Genomic DNA, 17,747 nt, shown 5'->3' with positions numbered 1-17,747 from the left:
GCTTATAGTATTTGCCTTTTGTTGACAGTCTTGTAACCTCACTGTCAGTGCACACACACGTCGCCTTCTGGCATGGATAGCAAGGCTTGGATGCATTTTACAGGCTACTAATTCCGTATAAAGATTAATGGCAGCACCCCACGATGGTTCAACATTTCTTTCAGTGTTGTATAAATGTTGATGCACCATACAATCTACATCAGGGGCTAACTTGGAATGTAATTGTTTGTGATTCATTACACATTGGTGGGTAATTGAGGTGTACCATAATAGGACTTCAGGGCAAATTTAATTACAAAAAAATAATTAGAACTGCATTCATGCATTAATCAGTGCTCATTTAAGTATTCACCTTGCAACCATGTAGTCTTGGCCAGGATTTCTGTCTATCATTGTCTCCTCTACGGCCATAGCTTCAGGTCCTTCCTGTCAACCCCATCGTGAGCTCACCTAGCCGAGCAGGTTTCCCAGAGAATGAAAGAGATATTGGGTTACCTCCATCGTGACAACTCTCGCCACCGGTAGCCCGCAGCCCGACGCATCTCAACGTTGAATAGAAAATACCTGGGTCACCCGTAAAGCACTCAGGTTGTTTTTATCCAGTGACAGTGGTGGGGGGAGGTGGGTATGCGTGACACTGTGTGATAGTTTACCTTTGCGGGCGTATAAGTAGACAGTGTAGTTTTCCTGTCACGGACATCTGAGTGTTTTCTGAAGCAGGATTTTCTTTCTTCTCACAACTCCATCCGTTTTAAATGTCCTTATTATTACTATCCACTTTGGTGTTGCTTTAAATGTCTTCTTGAAAGCCTAGTGGAAGCTTTCTTTCATTTGGGTGGATCCGTTTATAGTCTGGATGGTCCCAATGGGAATCAAACCCTTAAATGGTGCATTGTCAGTGCTGGGCTGTACCAGTCGAGCCACAGAGGGCCGTAGCATATTAACAACCCCCCTAATTTTCCACAAGTGCCGACATCCAGAGAGGAAAAAAAAATCGGAGGAAGGATGAGCCCAGAAAAGGCAGTAGAAAACTTGTGCAGATTTTTCTGTCAAGATATTGTGACATGTTGTTGCTGGAACACCACTGGCAGTAAAGTCTTAACTTTTGTCTTCAGTAATTGTTGACTTTCACGTGACCGATCTCGAAATGTACAAGGTGCTGCTTGAAGTTGACGAGGTGCCACAGTATGGCTACATTCTTGTATGCGCACTGTGCCAACCCAGATGTTTACTCATTCGGTATTGGAAAATATGGTCTGCGTTGCTGAACATTCCCACAGCTCATGCCTGGTATTCCTAGTTCTGGCTCTTGTAATGCCACACTGTAGGGTTTTTCCTTTCAGGCTGATGTGGGAGCTCTGGCCATGTGAGCGCACTCTGGGGCTGCCATGGAGCCATTTGTTCTTGGGATTGAGGGGTGTTTCTGCTGGTAGTAAAAAGACAGAAGATTCTTCCAGCTGTCACTGTCTGTTTCTCAGGTGGCCACCCCGAGAGCCTGCAACGAGTTCCAAAATCCATGTTATAAATTTCACTGAATATTGCAATCAGGACTTTTTATAAAAATAGTATCTCAAATATCTCAGGTTTTTCTACATTGATTAAATGTTTCCGCTCACTTTACTAATTTCAATAATAAACATTCCTGTTTATCATCTAGGCTGACATTGCCTTCAGTTTAACATGTTTGCCACTTGGACAGGTACAATGCATAATGGTTATCCAGCTGAACTGATCCCAACTAAAGAGTCCCGACTCCCTAATATGCATTTTGCAAAGTAGTACTTCACAATTCAAAAACAGGAGATGTAGCTCACCAACCTACATGTCCATAGAAACTGAATGGGATAGTGTTGCAGATGCTGACATAAGATCCTAATATGGCAAATAATGACGATTACCTTTTTCCACAATTCTATCATTTGTGTCTCGATTAATCATAAATGTATGGTTATTTAATCAGGACGATCTGTGTGACTTGAATTGTGTGGCACTATCTTTATCTGGACATCCTGCTGTCTTATCCCAGACATCGTTCTGTTACTATCAATACCCAACATAGGAACAATGCAGCACCTGGTGCTCTACCACCACCAGGGCAGCAGACAGTTAGGGAACCCAGGCAACTGGGTAACATGGCCCGGCAGGCTCCTTTCATATTTTCTTTTTATCTGCAGATGGTATCAGGAGGCTGTGTTGACACAGAATTGTGTAAATCACCTTGTTTGCGATGTGGGTTGATCAGGTCGGTGTGTGGGCTTGGAGAATTCTTTGAAGCACTGGGAACACTTCCTGTACAGACTTCAGAAACTGATGGAGTCCAGCCCCTCCAAGGCAGTTTTCTCACGTTGCCGGCCTGGGTGTATGCTCACAACAGCACGGTTACACACACTAGATCTGATCTATTGTTTTGTCCAGCTCTGCCTCCCTCCTTTGGTGTGTGTGGTTTCTTAACATTTTGGGAACATCCTGTTAGTGTGTTGAATGTCGTGGGGCACAGATTGTTTAGTTTAAGGCCTGACCATCCGTGCCTTCTTATTAGTCTGACAGGACAAGAAAGACATACTGAAGCAATGGGGGAAAAGACAAGAACAAGACTACGGGGAGAGAGAGAGAAGGGTCTGAGTGGTCAAACTGGAGAACCCAGAAGGAAACGTAGGAAAAGAGATGAAAGGATGGAAAGAGAGGGAAATGGCAGGAATGTCAGTGAAAGGAATATGGCATTGAGGTTGGCTGTGGTGGAGTGAAGGGGGCGGGGAGGGTTATTGCAGACAGACAGCATTGGGAATTCTGGTGTCACTGGAGTGCAGCCTAGCATTAAATGCAATTTAATGCTCCGAGGCATGTTTACGTGCTATGTAAGTGATTCCCCATTTGCCCCTTTATGATTTGCTTGTGCCTATCAATGATTTAATGGTGTACCCCCACCTCTCTGATAGCTGACATGCATCATATATGGCAAAGTGTGTGTTGGGGTGCTGTCGGTGCCCCTTGGCGTTGCCTGTTGGGATCAGACAGCTGTGCACGTCATATGAGAGCGAGACACGGAAAAAGCTTTTATTGGGGTTAGTCGTGGTTCCCTACACACATCTGTCAGGAGAACCTCTGGCTGTGACATAAATGGGCCTGCTTCTATTTCCATTTGTAATTGAGATAATTTGCTGTATGTTTTTAAGCTACTTGCAGTTGAACTGTGTTTTTGAAGTGCCTCTGGCACTGAGTCACTTTCCCTTTTAAGGGCTAGATTATTAGATATACACAGGTTTAATATTTCCTTTGATGACCTTAAAGTGCTATTTATTCAGGCCTCACTTAGTCATATTTATTTTGCCTTATTTACAGAGGAAGTCGTTTTGTAATAAGGCAACTGTTACTGCCAGGGCATCAAAGGCACTGCGGGTCTGGAACAGTTTCTAATATAGCTATTTGTTTCTTCTAAAAATGGAAAATTAATACTTATAATGCCTTTATTTAGCAGCTAAGTAGTCTTAATCGATTGTTATAAGCCCTGGATCAATTTCACTCGGTGTCAGGATTGGAATGATGGTCTGAATAAAGCTGCAGATCTGGCTATAGCAAGGGACAGAGGAGACAGTGGGCCCAGCTTGAGCTGGCTTGGGGGTATCTGCTGACACAGTGGCACTGAAATGTCACACAAGCAGCCATTTTGAATCAGAAGGTTACAAGGCCTTCTGTTACCTCCAGGAGCATTGTTAAGGAATAGGCAGTGAACGATGTGACTTCCCAGTTAACCTCAAACGGGCACATCTATTTTACTTGGAAAAGTGAAAGCTAATGGACTTAGTTTTGATCAGTAAATGTCTCATCAGATGCATTCATTGGCCGTCACACTAAAGCAGAAAATATCCAACCCATAGCCACGACTGGCCATTTATGACCCTGGCAGGAACATAGGCCATAGTTATTCAGACCTATCATTTGCTGCTTTTTATGATGCAGAGTATTTCTTCAGCAAAGGTTTACACAGTCTAGAAAAACTCCCAGCCTGCTTATGAGGTGTGATGAGTTCTCCCCCTCCAGTGGTCCTGGGAAGGGAAGGCCATCCGTGGGTCTCTCTTCCTCTTCTGTTATTCTCCCTCTCTTCATGTCATATCCTGGAAAAGCCTTTTCTCTTTTTCTCTTTCCATCTCCCCTGTCTCCGCTGCGAGCGGCATTTTTGTGTCGTTACCTCACTGCGGTTGTAAATAATCCCCGTTATGGCTTCCAGATGTCCCTCCGTCCCACTCTGGAATTGGGGTTGGGGTTGGAGCACAGTGCGGGTGTAAGGGTTGGACACTTACTGTAACTGGCTCAGCTGCTGCCTGGCCCCTGTCTCTCACTGCACACACAGGCCCCACTTTCTCCCACGAGCTCAACTTGATTGCTTTTTACATTCTTCTGTCTTCTGTCCCTCTTTCTCATGGTTTCTCTCTCTCTCTTTCATTGTTTTTATCCCACAATTGTCCTCTTTCCCTCTAATGTCAGTTAATGTTGTATTCCTGAATTTGAGCTGGTTCCTGAAGTGCTGAAAGTAGTCAGCAGCCAGTATTCAACTTTCAAACCTATAAAGCTAACAGCGAAAAGAGTGGGATTGTATCTATAGTAGAACAGTTTCCAACATATAGCAATAATAAGGTATGTCTCTTGCCAGTCCCCATGATCAGTACTGGGACCATATTTTGATGATTCATCTTAAATTAGGCCTATGCGACATGGGCAAACATATTATCACATTAAAAATGGTCATAACAGCCGATGTCAATAATTAGTTTACTACGATAATATAGGCTATAGGTCATATCATTGTTTGTTTTCAATTTTTGCAGTTAAGGTGCATCAGCGCAGCCCTCCTCTGGTAGTTTAATCAAATCAAACTTTTATCAGACATTTATTACATTATTTCTATCGAGGAAATTGTGGTCGTTTTATCGCAAAGCCCATAGCTGCAGTAAAGCTGGTCAAAATTGTATCCTTTTCTTACTGAACTTTACTGTGCTTTCTTCCACCTAGTACTGAGGCGCTGCTCTCCTAAATGACTGCCTGGCTCTGCAGTGCAATAAGTGCCATCCATATTTCAGTTAAAATTAGAGTGTTAATGTGTCTATTTGATGTAATGATCTATCAACCAACCTCTGTAATCCTCTTTAGCAGGGTCATTCTTTCCCTGATGCTCTGTTTAGTTCCCCTCTTTAATTTTCCTCACTGGTTTGTTCACAGTCTGTTACTGTTTCACTCACTATTGTGGGAAGGGCAAAAACTAAGCTCTAAACCCAACACAAACAACTCCTCTTTAACGTACACACACAGTAATAAGACACACACACACAGCAGGCACCCCAGTTTAGAGAAAGGTTGTTTTTGAAGATTACCCCTGTGCTTGATTTGCTCGAGTAATCCTGAAGTTACATTTCCAAGTTTCTTTAGTTTGTGGGGAAAACATTGAGATGCCCTGGAGCATCCACAAAGCCTCCACTGCACGGGGACTTGGACTGTTCAGTTCTCTCTGCAGTGTGTCATACACATGGGCCCTGGGACTGTGGGAAAGTATCAGACAGACTGCATGCATCCAGTCACTGTATATGTTTGTTTTCCTGAAATACTGACTGAAGTGGCGGGTGTGCCATTTTGCACTTAAGAACACAGAAAATGAAGCACACACACAACAGTTAGCATACTTGCGAAGCAGTGCAATACTTTGAAACGTTTCTTTAGGATTTTTACTACCCTAAAATGAAAACAATGGGGAAAAAATGACACAATTTTACTAGGTGTAAGGAATTGATAAGTGATATTGTATTTAAGTTGCTGTTTTAAAAAAAATATAAACATGAATGCAGTTACACCCAGAGTTGAGTCACACACAGAAACCATGCATGTGTAACAGTCATTGTAATACTTGCTTCACTCATGACACGCTGACAAATTTCACGTGAACACACCCTGGGGACATGGAGCATGGAAGAGGTCCAGGCGGAGGCCCCGAGCATATCATTTGTGGGCCGGCTGCTAAGTGAACACACTTGCCTGTAGTTACCAAATTTGACTCAAAAAATGCCTCTCAGTCTCCACTTCTCTTGTCGGTATGTAGCAAGATGGGCCTGATAAGCACTCAGCATTTTGGACTAAACCAGTCTGGCTATGTGGGATTAGGAGGCGTCACTCGTGTTTTTCCAGTTTCACTGCATCCTAAGGCCTTGTACTGAACATGTGTGCAGTATGCGAGAATATCCTCTAATGCGTTTGGGTTGCTGCACATTGGTCTGCACATTATTGGGACTGACTTGTCATCTTTTTCCGATCTTGGCTCTTTTGCCCCACACATTGCAAAACCCTCCCAAAACAAAGGGCTCCAGTCATACTTAAACTCGGATAGTCACCTTCCCGAGAGTTGCCAGGGCTTCCTACCTACCCCACCTCGGCATAGCAACAGTTGCTATGTTTAGGTCTGACTGTATATTTTGCCCGTGAGTAAAGATGGATGAGAAAACTGTGTGGTATGTTTTCCTCTATTGTAAAAAGGTATGCAGCATGTCGCTGTGAATCCAAGTGTGCTACAGGAAAAGTACAGACAAGATTGATCCCGGGGTAAGTGTGGGTGAGCGTAGTGAGGACAAGCAGTTCTTGTTTGAGTCGGGGTGTTTTATATTGTTGACCCTGCATACTGACATATGGGCCTAGAGTATTTCCAAAACACTTGCACACAATTGAATTCCATTTATAAATTACAGGCCAGAATAACAGGTTAATAGCTGCCTTGTGCTTCAATAAACCACCTGCTGTTGAAGTGATGGCCAATGATTTTTTTTTTTTCCTCTCCAGAAAAGTAATTTATGTAATCCTTTTGGCTGTGGTATTTCCACCTAAGCAAGAGCGAGACATTTGTCACCAATTTATATGTCAAATGTTGATGTACGGAATTAGATAACGCTTTCTGTTATGTGTGTTTGCACATATTTGTATGCGTTTATGTTTGTATGTGTGCTTTGTTGTGGGCAGGGCTTGTGGGCTCCTGGCTCGGAGATGAAAGACATTTCTCATGTGGCTGGTTTAGTGGAGCCCCTGAGTCAGCACACAGCTACTAATCAGTGTTTTCCCCCTCTCTCTCTCCACTAGCCTGACTCTCTCTGGCCTGCCACCCCGTTAGCTCTGACTTTTACAATTTACAAGTTAAACTATACATGAAAATTAGACTTTATCCTTTAACCTATTAGTATAGTGACCAACCCCTACCACGTCAGATAAGTTTAGAGCAAGGAAAAAGGACGATGAGGCAAGATAGACAATAGCAAGAGACGGCCTAGTTTTCTTCCCTACATTACTGGCCTTTGGCATGGAAGACATACAGTATAAACAGAATCATGATGAATGTGTTCCTCTCATTTTTCTTAATGATTACTTTTCTGAGAAGAAACATATACTCCTTTGTACCACATATCGAATCATTTTCATGAATTTTCCTTTTTTTATATACATATTAGCTGAAATAAAATGTAAGAGAATCCAGTTATAAACAATGAATGCACAGCCAAGACCTTGAATACAAAGTTTGGCTCTTGACTCTTAAGCTATGTAAATGAAATCTGAGGAGAATCCTACATGAAGCAACAGCTGTATTAAATAGATTTCATGTCTTGCTTAATCTTTTGCTACCTCTGCATAGTTGTGGCTATAATACATAAATTAACATGAATCTGAAGGGATTTTGTTGCTTCATTGTATTTGTATCTGACAAACAGGTCATGTCAGGTTAGCGATGCGGGGCTAAAATAAGAAGCTCTGGCAGAGATACAGTTGAAAAGATTTGGATGTTCATTGGAAATGACCACCGGCACTGAGCCAAATGGTGGTACATTTGACTAGTTGCTTAATGCATTTGTTTGCCAGCTCCTTTGGTAGTTAATCTGCGGTCAGCCTGCCCTGAATCACAGTATGTGAGTGTAAAATGTAACGACGGCATGTTGACACATTTCCCTCTGGAAGACGATCTCTCCAAGATTCCTTGGATGTAGTGGGTTGTTTTTCTAGCAGTAAATCTTTGGTTCTTTCCAGGTCAGCATGCTATGTTTCATCTATCTGTCCTAGGCAATGTATTTATGTCTGACATTTTACCGTTGAGCTGTTGGATAATGCATGAAGAAAGGAAAGCAACGATGCACAAGAACACTTGAGAAAAGATCAATTCACTTGTTTGTTTGTCACATAGTCCTTGCAGATCTGTGGTGATGTTCTGGAGAAACATCAAACTGGACAGGTTTGATTGGCCCGCTGTTAAGACATAGTTATGATATGACATTACTGGTCTATTTGCATGTAACTCGTCCGAAGGAAATTGAAATGACAGAGTATTTTCCGAACTTCAGGTTTTCCCACCCTTACTCAGTGCGATGGCAAAGTTGCTCGTGTATGTGACGTGTGTGTGTTGCTCTGTAGTCTGTAGTTAATGCGTGCCAGTGAGGACATGGCACACTGCACCGGTCCCAGCTTTTCCCTCTGGCCTCCGGTCAGGCCAGGCCAGGCCAGCTTGTCAGGCGAATCACGAGGGAGTGTGAGAGCTAGAAGGTTGTTGGGCTGTGAGTGACCATTTAGTTTTTTTTTTCTATTTAGGTTTTAAGGTATTTATCTGTTTTTGCCAATCACAGCAGGAGAATGTCCTTTTCCCTCATCACAAGAGCTTCTGTAAAGCCATGGCAGCCAGATGAGTTAAGCGTGATGCTTTAGTTTGCCAGTAACGGATTGTAGATTGGCTGGTGGTCAGCTAGATCCAACACAGACACACATTGATGCTTGTTTTTATGTGAATGCTTGCTTGTCTGTATGCCACTAAAGCTAAACTTGGGCTAATCTTGCTGCTAAAAGGCACAAGTACTGCTGTTTTATTTTCTTGTATTATACTCCCCCTGTGTTATCAAAAAAAAAAATCAGTGTATCAGTGTAACTGGTATGCTGACCTTGATGCACTTGCAGCCAATCCATGTTCCTTTGCCTGCTGGGATCATGTAAACCCAGGAAGTGCTTGAATAGCTCTCCACAAATGAGGGAAATGCTGCACTTTGTCGGCCATAGATGGAAATCTATCGAGCTTTGTGAGAGAGCGCTGACGACCCTCACAGATCTTTCCCCAGTCCTTTTTCTACCAGGAACCATAACTGACGGCCTTAACAATAGCTAGCTGTATCATTGAGCTTCCCTGGGATGTGCTATACAGATGTCCAGGTTGCTACTATCATTTTGATAAAGGGTATTTAGACTAGCGTGACAGCCTTTCATTAGTTTATGAAATATTGTGTGTCCCGAGCGAGCAGGTTACTACATGACTAGCACAAACATCTGGGTGAAAAGGGTAAGGGTACATTTCCTCAATTAGGGTTCCTGCCAAAGAAAAAAGGTCTGAACCCTCCCCGTGGCCTTGATAACAGAACAAGTTTATTCAAGTATACACTACCAGATATTTGGGGTTTTAAGGGAAGTGGTTAGCACTGTCTGCTAACCACTTCCATCTCCTATCTGATCACAGCCATTGGATGATACATAATGATAAGTCAAAGACGTCAATAAGAACTGTAAGCTAACTTCAACCTGATGCTATATTGGGTAAAACATGTGTCGAACTGGTTATTATCAGAGTTACTTCATGCATCAGCAGCATGATTGTGACAGATTGGGCAGTTTGTCCCTTTTTTCCTGAAGCTTCTCAAGTTGGTATTAATGATTTCACCATATGCCAGTGTAAACAGAACTAATAACTACAGGACTTTTGCTGTGTGAAGTTGCTCCACTACTCCTTTCCCCCTGAATTTTAAAAAGCCAGTTTGTATATTATGTCCTACAAATGTCAAAATATGTTGTGATTTATTTCAAGAAAGGCAGGGCCGACCTCTATAAATGTCTCAGGAAACCCTTTGGTCATGATAGTTGTTAATCAGATATTGAATTGCATTTACATTTTGAAAGTTTTCTATGCAATACATTTTTATTCTGCAACCCATCAGTGAACCTTTTTTCAGTCGGGAAGAGGCGATGAATCATATGTCCTCTTATATATATTACTTTAGGCTGATTTGAATTAACCGTACATTTGTCCTTCCTTCTCTCTACAGCTAAACCCTTCACTTCCAAAGTGAAGCAGATGCGCCTGCACAAGGAAGACTTTGAGATCCTCAAGGTGATTGGACGAGGAGCCTTCGGAGAGGTAATATACCCCTTTGGGTTTTTTTCCTTACACTCAACTTAACCATGCAGCAACCTATTACCATACCAGTTAAGAACCTGCAATTTGGTTTTCCCCTTTTTTCTCCTTTGTACAAGAAACAGGTGTTGACGTTAGTTTTTGGGGCATTTTCTTACAGAAACATCCTCTGCAGTGTAGGCTTTTTTGAATGCTTGTCGGTTTTGACAAGAAAATGTATCACAATCTGGATCCTGTTCTTCAAAGCATATCATGTAGGCAGTTTGATCCCTAGACAATAGCTGTCAGTAAAAGAGCGATATTATCTGTACCTTAATACCCGAGTTATAAAAGGCGAGTGTTGTTGCGTTTGATAGAGGATTACTTTCTGCTGCATTCCAGCAGCAGTGCGTAGTATTGGTCCGCTGGCTGCACGAGCATGACTCTACTTGCAGCTTGAACAAAACCTTAAAATTCTTCTTTAGCCTTAACCCGTGATGAACACTTCTTCTCAGTGAATAAGAGTGCCAGTGAAACCATCCAGTGTGTGTGTTCACATGCTTTTTGTTTGTTTAGTTTTTTGCTTTTTATATGTGCCTGTAGGCGTGTTGAAATCCTTCTGTCACTGGGTTTCAGGTAATGATGTCAAACCTGGGGAATGTTGGAGGGACAGGTATTGTGGTCCTCAGCAGTGAGACTCTTGGCATTATGTCATGGTGTCCTTAAAAAAAAATCTTCACGCTGGCAGGTTTCACCATTGATAAGCGCATACCTCTTTAATAGACTATCAGAAAATATGGGCTCATGATAACAAGTGAAATGTGTGTGCTTCCCAAATATTGAATATCTGAAACTGCTGCTCCACATCTGCACAAACATGTTAGTGAATTCCTGAGTTCCTTTTTAAAAACTCCCGATAGGCGGAGACAAACAGAGAAATGAAGAACGTTTTAGATGGATGGAGAGAGATTTGGGCGCACACCTGCCTATACCACCATGTAGCCGCAGTGCCACCGCAGAAACACTACTGTGCATGTTTGAGCTACTGCGGGGCTGGTATGTGCATGTGTGAGTCATGTGTCTGCATGTTTTTGTTTCAGGCGTGTTTTGCTCAGCGATTTGGTCAATGAATGGTGCTACCTTGGGGTGACATTCCACAGGTTTTTCACCAAGTCAGCTGCGACTGAAAAATGTAATTCGCTTGAGAGACCATTGTTGTAGTCCAATGGCAGCACTGAGTGTGCGTTGTATTTGTGAATGCTACTTTAAAACAGAACTGTGAAAATTAATAACAACTTGAAGGTGGCTCAGTTGTCATTATGGTGCAGAGCAGAAACTGTTGAAATAGTGTGAGGTTTTTGTCATTTAAAATCTTGCGAGCTGTCACATATGGCTTAGTCAGCGTTCTTCGATAACACTTGTTGTCAAAATCTGTGAATATCTCCTCATGATCCTCTACCAGTCCATACTGTGTGTGTGTGTGTGTGTGTGTGTGCAGTGAAAAAAAATACACACAGCCTAGGCTCTGTAAAGCTGAGAGGTGCTGCAAACCAACAAGCCTACACAAAGTCTCAATATATTCCAGTTGGATGGCAGTAGTAACAACTACCTCACCTAGCAAACATGGATATAATGTGTACGTTGGGAAGTCCTCCTGGACATTTGAAGGGTATGATTTTTGCATCACTTTTTGGAGATTTTAACGAAAACTTGGAGCAACTATCACCTGCATCGGAGATATGTGGACGGACTGACAGAGATGGAGATATAGACAGATCCAGGTGGACAGACACAGACAAAAAGAAAAAGAAGTAAAAAAAAAAAAACGTTTTGAGAGTCAGAAAAAGAGATGAGAGCTTGAGTGCAGGATGTTTTGATTTTTCGTCCTCCCATTGTCAGCAGCGGGGCCGAGAAGTGGCGCGGTCGGGTGACGTTGTCGGAGCTCAGTCTGATGAATGAATGGACCAGTGTGTGTGCTGGCCTCCTGTCTCTCAGAATGCTCCCATTACGACTCAGTTGCCTCTTCACCAACAACACAACAAATGGGCCAAACGGTGCTCAGTAGTCGGGACGGTGGGAGCTCGGTGGATGGTGCTTGATATACAAACAATGTCAGGGTTACGTATTCCTCTCACAACGGCTGGCCTTGCTTAGTATTCGAGCCGCCGCCATAATTGTTCAGTTGCTGCCATCAGTCAGTGTTATACATCTTTGCTTCAAAACACTAGGCAGCAGCCAAATGCCTGCACACATATGGCCTCGGCTGTTATGTCTGACAGTGCCGAAGCCATTTTGGCAGTAGGCCTTTGCCACCCTTCAAAATGACTTGGCGTGTGGGATAATTGGATCAACTGCTGTGGTCTGTTTCATGCCTGTTCCAAACTGATAAAAAATAAAAATTAAATTGAAGACTCAGCTGAAACGAAGAGCTAAAAGAAATCATCTTTAGTGGCAAAAAAAAAACCTCCTTCAATGCACACTTTAACCATGAATATAGACAGGACTAGTAGAGTTAACTGTGCTTTAGTCTTTGGCAGGGCCTGTAGTAGACACCAGGCCATGTAGGACAAGGGGGGGACAAGATGAAGGAAGGAACAGTGGGGAGAAGAAAAGGAGCGATGGACAAAAAGGACAAAAACAGCCAAGTCGTTTGCCAAGAACAGTGCGCTCCCCCCCCTGTCCTCCTCTGCTCTGGTGAGGGATCACTAGGGGAAATCCAAACACTGCAGGAATGTTATCATTGTATTGCATTAGCAGCATTCCCCGGCTCATTTAATAGACTACAGACCCCTCTGTTGCGTGGGGCGCCTGTGTTTGTTTCAATTCTCATCCGTGTGTGTGCGTATGCAGTGCAGTTCAAAATTCCTGTCCGTCTGTTTACATCTTTTTGACTGTTTTCCCCTTTTCTGTTTATGCTGATTTGCGTATTCAATTAACCATTAAAGAGGCCAAATTAAAAAAAAATGGGGACATCTGCTCTTTGGATCAACAGAAAGTTACAAAAATATGAAGGAGGGTAAAAGCCAGGAAGTGAGTTTGTGCTTGGGCCGTCAGCGTGCAGTGGTTTGTCACAGCAGCTTGTGTGTAGCTCCTTTTTTGGCCAAATGTGAAGCCTGCGTCCAGGGGAAGCTTGTCATGGTAATGTTCAGCAATTATCAGGGAGAGGAAAGTTATGTTCTTAAGACGGTACAAGAGGGTCTGATAAACCCAGAGAATAGCAGGGCAGTGTAAGGTCAAGGTGAGAAACCATAACAGACAGGCTAGTACTAGTAGGTTTTTATTTCAAATGGCTTGATATGGTTTACCTATCAGTTAAAGGTGGATTGGTCAGGGATTCTGGAGAACCTTTTGTCAAAAGCAGTTAACTATCTCCTCACAATCCATTACCTGTCCATACTTTGTGTGCGCTGAAAAAAATCCAGTAATACTACACCGCCTATACACTCTGTAAACAAAGGGTATGTTTACAAAAGGGGCCACCGTAGCAAGCAACATGGCCGTTTACAGAGCCTAGGCTGTTTATTAACACCAAAGCCGATTGTGAGAAGACACTCAATGATTTTGACAAAATTGTGTTTTCCAGTTCAACTATACTGTGGTTATTGTAAGTAATAAGGGTAACCTAATATTGAATATTTACAAGTTATGCATATTTGTGCACATTCACTAAATGCATAGGATATATTTGTGTGGTGTTTTATGTGTATGGAGGTTAATGTTTCTCAGACGATGAAGGGACACACCTGATAGTTTAAATGACGTATTGAATGCCTGTCTAATTAGTTGTTTTGATAGTTAATGACACACAAACTTGTAATGACTTGTTTGTGATTTTAGCAGTAATGACCACATCAATGATCTGTTATCAGCGACTTCCTTCCAAACCATCCCATCTGCACAAACCTACCAGCCATTGATCTGTGCCCATTTACAAATCACTGGACACAGTCATTACAGCAGTGTTCAGTTCATTTGCTCAGACTGCAGCCTTTGCATGGATTATATTTAAGTGTCCAGCTGTGTGTGTGTGTGTGTGTGTGTGTGTGTGTGTGTGTGTGTGTGTGTGTGTGTGTGTGTGTGTGTGTGTGTGTGTTTTAAGAGTGTACATCCAGGTGGAGTGCATCTGTTGGCCTCTTAGGTTAGCAGCACTTCAGTATCTTTAGTCACTTCCTCTCCGTGCTTTTCCTGTCTCCTCATTGGCTCCACTGCTGCTGTTATTTTATTGTACTACTACGACACAAAGAAGGACAATTGTAATCATTCACTAGCTTATTCACTAGGCTTCTTTAGTTTGTAATGTGCACTAATCAGTATTAATTAAGAGGGACCTTTGCTTTCTAAATAGTATGATTGGTTACATGATAACTTCTATCATCATGTCATTTTTGTGTATGTTTTTCTTCCCGTCTCTTCGGAGATAAGACATTACATATTATACGATTGCTCTGAAAAACATTCCGCACAATCTTTGACGTTGGTTTCGCTGTGACACGGACAATTAAAATGGCTTCTTTCTCCTTTTGCAGGTTGCAGTGGTAAAAGTGAGAAACACGGACAAGGTTTTCGCCATGAAGATTCTCAACAAGTGGGAGATGCTGAAGCGAGCGGAGGTGAGTTCTGCACACTGGGCCATCGGGATCTAAAAAAATAAAATGACAATAACCAGAATGAATAATTATTTTATAAATTATACACTGTCAAGAGAAACCACAGCCCTGATTTATCCACACCCAAATCTGACTGTCATTGATAAATGCTTACAGAACATGTTGCTATTTTTCATGATGGTCTGACATTCCTGTCGGCCCCAGGGGTCTGCAATCTTCATACCTCATACGTCACTGACCAGAACGTGTGTGTGTGTGTGTGTGTGTGTGTGTGTGTGTGTGTGTGTGTGTGTGTGTGTGTGTGTGTGTGTGTGTGTGTGTGTGTGTGTGTGTGTGTGTGTGTGTGTGTGTGTGTGTGTGTGTGTGTGTGTGTGTGTGTGTGTGTGTGTGTGTGTGTGTGTGTGTGTGTGTGTGTGTGTGTGTGTGTGTGTGTGCGCAAACATGGCCATGGGAAAGTATGTGGAATTAATGTACACAAAGCATGTAATGGTTGTTGTAAACAGGAACGTCAAAGCACCAAACAATAGTTCAACCCTAATCTGTCATTGTCATGCTGCCGATGACAATGACAGATTAGGGTTTGATTGATTTACACACTGAACCTGACTTGTAGGAAGAGTTGCAGTAAATCACAGGAGCACACAGCATGTCTAACAGGATGGTGTAGACTAGAGGGTACTGACAAACTGCAGTATGGTTATACTACCCACAAGCCACCTGGTCACTGGGCCATCATGTTACAACTTGCAACAAAGAAACCCATTTTCATGTTGTGGGTCTTTCTTATAAAATGGTAAATTGTCTCCACTTATATAGCGCTTTTCCCTGTTTTTTCACAGACCCAAAGCAATTTAAGTTGTTTTGTGCACATTCAACCAAACACACACATTTATACACTGATAGCTGCAGCTACCACGCAGGGTGCAAGCTTACTATCGGGAGCAATTTAGGCTTCAGTGTCTTGCCCAGGGACACTTCGACATGTGGCGGGGGAATCGAACCACCGACCCTGCAACCCAGTGGAAGACCGCCCTAAACGCTTCGCCACAGCCGCCCATATATTATATGGATGCAGTCCTGTTAAAGCCCCCCTGAAATCCCTTCAAGGTTGAACTGTAGCTGGCAAAGAAACTCAGCTTCCTCCTAGTTTTTGTTTTTGCATCTGTAAAGCACCTTGAATGGCCTTATGTCCGAAATGTGCTTTATAAATAAACTTGCCTTGCCTTGCCTTGCAAAAATGTTTTATCAGAAACCAGGTTATTGCAGAAAGTTACCTAGCCCAGTGAACTGAAATGCACTGCCAGACAAAGCAGCCACAAGAGCAGCAAGCATCACCACGCTGGAATGCCCTTCTTAACTCGAAAGCACGTATGCTCTGTAGAAGATCCTGATGTTTGTGAAACCTCTGTCCCAGTTCATCGGAAGTACTTGACACCATTACACAAACAACAGCATGTGGGATCCAGGATCGCATTCCATCAGAAAAATCCTCCAAATTGTCCTAAAGTTAACTTTAGTTGAAAAGTATCTGTCACTCTTAATTAAAACAATAAACTTGATTAAATGAACAAAGGGGTTGCTCGGGAAACTATACAGAACCCTCTCCGACTGAAGGTGAAGTTGTGTTAGTGTAACATCGTTCTAAATAAGGATGAAGGGATCATTAGTTTGGCAGTTTCCAACACGCACAACTGAAACTTTAATTGTCTTTCTCTCACATTGTTGTCAGTACGTGCGGAGGTATTAACTGTGTTGAGTCTTCCTTTTAGACGGCGTGTTTCCGTGAGGAGCGGGATGTGTTGGTGAATGGAGACTGCCAGTGGATCACCACTCTGCACTACGCCTTTCAGGATGACAATAACCTGGTAACACAGCATTCTCTTGCTACCTTGACTCTTTTTATATGCATCTACGGCCAAGTCTTTTTTTTTAAATGTAAAAGTGCACTATGTAACTTTGGGTGTGTCAGAGAAGTGAATATTTTCTACGGTATATTCTCATAACTGAATAAGCAAACTTTCCTCACAGGAAAATTTGGTCCCTCGAATACCAATTCAATGTTGTTTACAGTTTGGTATGCAAATATTGTTTAGTCTTACGTTTAGTTCCAGATAAAAAAAATAATTTGGTTTTGATGTATGATGATAGAATTACTCAATACAAAATAATTTAATGTAGAGAAAATATATTTTATAAACTGAATGCAGGCTCCGAAAATGTAAAGAAACCCCCCTCCCCTAAAACTGCATAGTGCACCTTTTACATATTATTATTTTTGGCCTTTTCAAGCTTTATTTACAGTGCAGAGAGACATAGATGAAATGAGGCAGAGAGGGGAACTACATGCAGGGAACTGACCACGGGTCAGAAATTTCAACTTTTACTTATCTGATGTATTTGACTCCGTTTGAGTATCATCCCCCTACCCTACTTTATACATTTCAGCACATTCAAACGATGGTACTTTCCAAAGTAACAACCCACAGTTTTTCTGTGTTGCTCAGCACCACCTGACACTTTTGACCATTTCACTGCGCAGTTCTTTTCTAGGAAACAGCACCACCTCCTCTCTGGATGGCTGGTGACCTGCCAGGCGCTGACCGGCACATTCACTTCTCACCGCAAAGCAAAACATGACTGAGAATTGTAGGAAATTGGGCAACAGGACTTAACACGGCCAGAAAAACATTTACTTATAAAAAGAACCAAAATAATGATTTTGGAGCTTGCTGACTGGGGAGCTCTTCCACACTTTTCATTGGCTGCTGGAGGCAATAGTTCTCTCCTTTCCCCTTGACGGTCTGTCCTCTCCCCATGACCCTGAGTTCAAATGCCAGGACTGCTTGTCATTCCATTTCCCACATTCTAACAACAAATGCTTTTACCCCCGGACACTCCCCAAGGCTTTAAAAATATACACCGCTGTCCCGTACAGCCGTCTATTTTTAGGAAAACCCTCAAAAGTTCAGAACCGTTTA

General features: G+C 42.5%; 1 protein-coding gene across 4 annotated transcripts in view; it reads left to right on the top strand.

Moving 5' to 3' along the window:
- The window catches only part of cdc42bpab (CDC42 binding protein kinase alpha (DMPK-like) b), a 74,050-nt gene that overhangs the window by 14,167 nt on the left and 42,136 nt on the right, over positions 1 to 17,747 (top strand). For all 4 annotated transcript variants that reach the window (XM_080048053.1, XM_080048055.1, XM_080048054.1 and 1 more), the window contains exons 2-4: positions 10,095 to 10,186; positions 14,689 to 14,772; positions 16,539 to 16,634. In XM_080048053.1, the coding sequence (XP_079904179.1) occupies positions 10,095 to 10,186; positions 14,689 to 14,772; positions 16,539 to 16,634 (272 nt within the window). The remainder of the gene's footprint in view (positions 1 to 10,094; positions 10,187 to 14,688; positions 14,773 to 16,538; positions 16,635 to 17,747) is intronic.

This window comes from Ammodytes marinus (genome assembly GCF_949987685.1).
Source record: "Ammodytes marinus genome assembly, chromosome: 19".
NCBI lineage: Eukaryota > Metazoa > Chordata > Actinopteri > Uranoscopiformes > Ammodytidae > Ammodytes > Ammodytes marinus.
The sequence above is the reverse complement of the archived record's forward strand: the minus strand, read 5'-3'. Positions and strand labels throughout refer to the sequence as shown.